Below are 5,199 nucleotides of genomic sequence, written 5' to 3' on the forward strand. Positions count from 1 at the left end.
ATGTGGAGGGCAAGCACCCACCCGAGAAGCTGCTGGTGAAGGATGGCACTCGCTGGTGCACCGATGTCTTTGACAAGTTCATCTCTGTCGACCAGTCCGTGGCTCTGGGTGAGCTGGTCAAGCGCAGCTACACCCCCGCCAAGCCCTCCCAGCTGGTCATCGTCATCAACATCTACAGCTCTGAGCATGACAACGTGAGCTTCATCACTGACCCTGGGGTGAAGAAGTGTGGCACGCTCCGCCTGGATCTCACGGGGACCAGCAGCGCCGCCGTGCCCGCCCGGAGGGAGATCCAGACCCTCATGCAGTTCGGGGACACCGAGATCAAGGCCACAGCCATCGATATAGCCACCTCGAAGAGTGTCAAGGTTGGGATTGACTTCTTAAATTACTGACTGGCCTTCCCTGTCGCCTGCCCCCTTGGACTCAGCTCACCCGCATCTGCTGACCTCAACCCTGACCGTTCTTTCCCTGCCCTTGACCCTGACCTTGCCCACCCAAATTTCAGCAGGGAGGATAAGACCAGGGCTAGAAATAATTAAGGTTTTTTGAGGGCACAGTGGAGTCAGAAACTAACTGTCAGGAATTTAAGATTGGGGTTTGGGAATAAGAAATTCGAGGATCCTAGAAGAGCAGCTAGGTTTCATAGGTCCGAGTGGTGAAACACACACCCAGCAAGGGAATCTGTCCATTTCTGCACAGTGACTGAGCTCGCTTCGAACACGTCTCCATTAGGCAGAACTTAGGGTGCCCCATCACTGTCCTTCCAGATTCGAAATGAGATCTTGGAGCCAGGAGGAGATTCTTCATCCCTTTGAGGCTTTGCTTTTCACATTTTTTGGATGGCGGTCAATATAAAATGCCAGCCATCTGCAGTTAATTTCTTTTTCTCGTCATGTGATCAGAAGTGGAGCTCGAGTGGGATCTTGGAGCGCGTTTTAGCTGGTGGGAGGAGACGGCCTACTCTGGGCACTGTTTTAGCTTCTCATAATTTAAATTCCAAATAGGTTCAGTGAAGAACAACTGTAGCTTTGGCTTAATCCGCTAGGATTCGTGTGAGTGGGAGAGTGATACCTGAAACTTTTTCACAGGTAAAAACTTTGCTTCGATGGAAATGGATGTTAACGAGCGTCTGACAGGCCCCAAATTATATGTTGTATAATTTTTAGCATCAGAATGCCTTATCCTGATTTTTGAATTCATAAGTAATTCTAGTTAACCTTAGTAGGAATTCTGTATGAGAAATGAGGTTGCAATTTATCTTGTTCATTTCACGTCACCAAGCCCAGGAGCCTGGAACAGTCCCCTCACCTTGAAAAACATGCGTATTTTAAATCAACTCCCTCCTCCCTGCCTACCCTCATCCCCCTAAAAGTTTTGGCCATTTATTCCCACATTTTGAAATGAAAACATTGGTGATACACAGGCAGAGAATCTGTTCTAGGAAATGTTTCATTAAAATCTTCCGTTTTTAGTCTGTCCAAAAGGAATTAATAGGTCTGTACCTGGTGAATGAATTAAGCCAGGTTGTTTTCAAAGCAGATCTCTGGATCTCCTGCAGGGGAGCGGAGCACTGGTTAAAAAACGGGTGGAATCTGCGGTTTTTAATAAACACCACCGAAAATGACTGAGTCAACTGAAATTTGAGAACTCCTAACCTGAGGTTTGGTCTGAAGCTGAAGCACAAACGAGAGCCAGCAGCCTCCCATAGGAAGAGGGTTTACACGGAGGATGGCAGATCCCACACTCGCCCTCTCGTGAGTGGGGCAGGGGCCCCACCTGGCTGGGGAATGGCACGTGTTTAACCCTCACAGGATGGGCTTGGGGAGGAAGGGGACTGGAGTAGGGCGCCGAGGGGAGGGGCTGAGGAACCCGCTGGCTGGGTCTGCATTCTCTCCATCCTTCCCCGCTTGCAAAGCCGGCTTGCTTCAACCTTCAGGAAACAACGGAGGAAAAAGAATCAAGAATTTGACTCTCAGTCTCTCGCTGCTGTCCAAAGCTGTCTTTCCCACCTGCTGGAGTTCAGTCCAATTTTAAATCACTGGGGGTACGCGTACTGAAGGGAAGGAGGATGAGCGAACTAACTTCGAATGCAAGTTGGATTCACAAACCCATTATCGCAGCTGATACGCAGATTTTAAATAGCATTTCCAATTATGTTTTCACATGTCTTCGATTTCACCTCGCCTGCTGAATTCCCTACTAGAATGTGAAACACAACACACCACAGATCTAGAGAATGCTAGCCACATAACCTAGTCACCGGGTCTCTCGACCAGGCACAGAGGGGTGTTTGCTAGGGTTCTCTTGCTGCCTGCTCTGCTTCAGAAGCTACGTGTATAGGTCTTTCTTTGGTATTGCCAGCCATATTCTACAAGTAAGACTTCTCAATTTAATTATAATTTTATGTACATACAATATTAGAATATTGTACAGAATCTTTATTTCTACGATGTGCTCTTGTTAAAAAAAAAAAGGAAAATGCTCTTTGAATTTTGTTGTCATTGCTGCCTTTTGTCTTCCATGATTTCATTTCTTAATTGTGCTTACTACTCACCAATCTGTACCGATATTAAGCTATGGACTATGTATGCAAGACCGAGCCATAGAGAGAGGTGTCAAGGGTCAGAATATTCTGAACACACGGACCACCCACCTGGACCAACAGCATCGATCAACAGCGTCGTCAGACCTTTCTACACTCACATCCTTCCCAAAGGTTCACAGTTACCATTTGAAGGAGCATAATAATGTATCAATTCTCCTGTCCAGTCTTTGAGAGCTGAACATTCTGGTTCTGTAAGCATTGTGACTGTGCAGAAAAACCTACAAAAACTCTCAGCATCCCTGCAAAGTTGTCAACCTCTCCTTGTGGGGCAAAGCAGTCACTCTGAGGGCAAAGTGTGGTCCACCATGTGTGATGTTTTCAGTACGCCAGGGTCAAAGGAAGAAAGCAGATGGTGCACAGATCCGGCTTTTCTAGTGGATTAAGTGTGGGTAATATGGTCAAGTCCTTTTTTGGGCTAATGTAAGACCTTTCCCACCTTGCATTAAAGATGCCTCTGTGTGTTTCTCTTAAAATGAGCTGGTTGAACTCTGTAGTGTTGGCAAATAGATGATGGAGAGGAGGTGATCATTTTATTGGACTTTCTTCTGGCCCTAGAGATGCAGCCCCACTAGTCTTACCTCCTTAAAGGGAATCCCCAAATACACCCTTCACCCCGGAAATATTCTAGAATAAGAGCACTAGGTAAGTACACTGGGACACATTTTCTAATCTTAGAAAGTTTCTGAAAGGCCTGTTGTCTTGATAGATCATTCAGTCGTGGTTTATTATCTGATGTTCACGTTTCTTGAAAGCAGAACTGTCAGAGGATTTCCTATGTGACTGCCCTTTCTGTACACAGCAGGTATTAGTAAATGCTGAATGACAGACAAGCTACAGACAGACAAGACAGGAACGAGGAGGAGATGTGTAAGCGTTTTTGTAGAGTGATAGCTAACATGAGTCAAGATTGCAGATCCTGCCCTCCCCCTAGAATGTTATTTAGATCAAGTTTAGCTTTTAGAGTCCAGGTCTGGTTAATTGCCAGGGTGGCAAAGAATCGCATGCACCAATATAAACAGGAGTCAAAATGCATTATTAGTTGACGATCGAACTTCACATTGTAGAGATGAAATAGCTGTGATTAAGCTGCATATTTATGCTGGGAAATGGCTTAAATGGATGACTAGTATAAAAGTTGTTGGTCATGTCACGCCTCTCATCTGCTTGGAATATGGAACTATATTCTAAAATGGGTCTTGTTCACTACAAGATAGATTCAAACTTCACAGAACTTTGCAGCAGTTCACAACTTGACAAGATTGTATCTGCAAACTTTCTGTCTTCACATGTCTAATAAAGCAAAATTCTGGATCTCATGTGGCCCAGATGTAGGTTTTTTGGGGCACTGTGAATTTGTAAATGGGATTTTAGATGCATCATCACTGACCTTCCCCTCCTCCCCATCTCAGGTAGGGATAGATTTTTCAGGTCCTTTCCTAGGTGTTGCAAGCTTTCTTAGCTTCCATTCCAACAAGGCTGGCCCCTTTGTTCTCTGGGAAGGAAGGCTCAGTTGATATCCACGAGCCCCCTTTCCCTTCGAGCTGGATGAAAGTAGTCTAGCCAGAGAGAAGGCAGAGAAGGCAGATAAGCCGGGTGGCCACTGACAACTCCACGGCACCCATAGGCAGGTTTTGTTTTGTTTTAAAGCTGCCCTTTTGGCATCCCAGCAGGCATAGGAAGCTGGCTGCTCCTGCATCTAGAACCTTGGGTTTTACCGGACTTTACGTCTGGGTCACCCTCCAAAATTGGCTCTAGAAGCTTCCAGATAGTGTGAGGAGGGGTCCTAGGACCCTGAGGGAGGTATAAATGGGCTGTCCTAAGGTATAAATGGGTAGCTCCAACAGCCTTCACCAGAAGTTCATTTCCCAGGAGAGCAGAGGTAAGGAAGGCTGGGAGGTGCCATTAACGAGGGAGTTAACGAGTATTGGAAGGCAGTGCCACCAAACAGAACTTCCTTCTCTGTACAGGGAGTGGCTGGGATGACGTCTGTAAAGGCCACTCAGTCACTCCGCGTTACACTGCGGGCACCTTGGTTTCAATCCATGATAAAGCTCAGGCCCCCCTAGTGCCCATAAGAAGAAGCGGTTAGAAAGGAGTGACCCCTTCCTTCGTTTTGGTGCATCGCCCCTTTTCTTCCCTGTTCATCACCTGGCCGGGCCACCTGGAAACCCGTCTTTCCTAACAAGAGACAGAAGGCTTTGGGGTCGCGGGTGGGAGCAGCCCAAGGGAAGCACCTGTAATCGGAAGCCGCCGAGGGCACAGGCCTGGTCTCCCCTCCCAGGCTGCTTCCTGTTCCCCGCAACCCACTTCCTCCCACCAGGAGCTCCCGGCCCCAAACCAGGCTGCCCAGAGACCGCATTACTAAAAAGGCTTTGACCTAGAGCCCTTCGCGTGCCCCTCCTCCAATCCCAAAACTTAGAGGGCGCGCTGGCCGGGAGAGACCTTGAACGGAGAACAGCTTCAGAGACCAAATATTTGTCGGGTGACTCCCAAGGGGCTCAGGGTGAAGCGCGCCCGCATTCACTCGGGTTCTCTCCCTTCTCCGGTCCGCGGGCCCTGGGCCCGGGGCGGGGCAGCGGGAGGGGGAGGAG

At 48.0% G+C, this 5,199-nt stretch overlaps 2 protein-coding genes across 2 annotated transcripts in view; both read left to right on the forward strand.

Annotated features, from left to right (window-relative positions):
• The window catches only part of HSPA12A (heat shock protein family A (Hsp70) member 12A), a 41,484-nt gene extending 37,560 nt beyond the window's left edge, over positions 1-3,924 (forward strand). Inside the window, exon 13 of the mRNA XM_015596360.2 lies at positions 1-3,924. This exon is cut by the window's left edge and continues 14 nt beyond it. Coding sequence (XP_015451846.1) covers positions 1-395 — 395 coding nt within the window. The 3' untranslated portion in view covers positions 396-3,924.
• Positions 3,925-5,083: 1,159 nt separating this feature from the next.
• CUNH10orf82 (chromosome unknown C10orf82 homolog) overlaps positions 5,084-5,199 on the forward strand; it is a 7,119-nt gene continuing 7,003 nt past the window's right edge. Inside the window, exon 1 of the mRNA XM_006920834.2 lies at positions 5,084-5,090. The gene's annotated coding sequence lies outside the window, so the exon portion shown is untranslated. The remainder of the gene's footprint in view (positions 5,091-5,199) is intronic.

This window comes from Pteropus alecto, unplaced genomic scaffold (genome assembly GCF_000325575.1).
Source record: "Pteropus alecto unplaced genomic scaffold, ASM32557v1 scaffold177, whole genome shotgun sequence".
Classification (NCBI taxonomy): domain Eukaryota; kingdom Metazoa; phylum Chordata; class Mammalia; order Chiroptera; family Pteropodidae; genus Pteropus; species Pteropus alecto.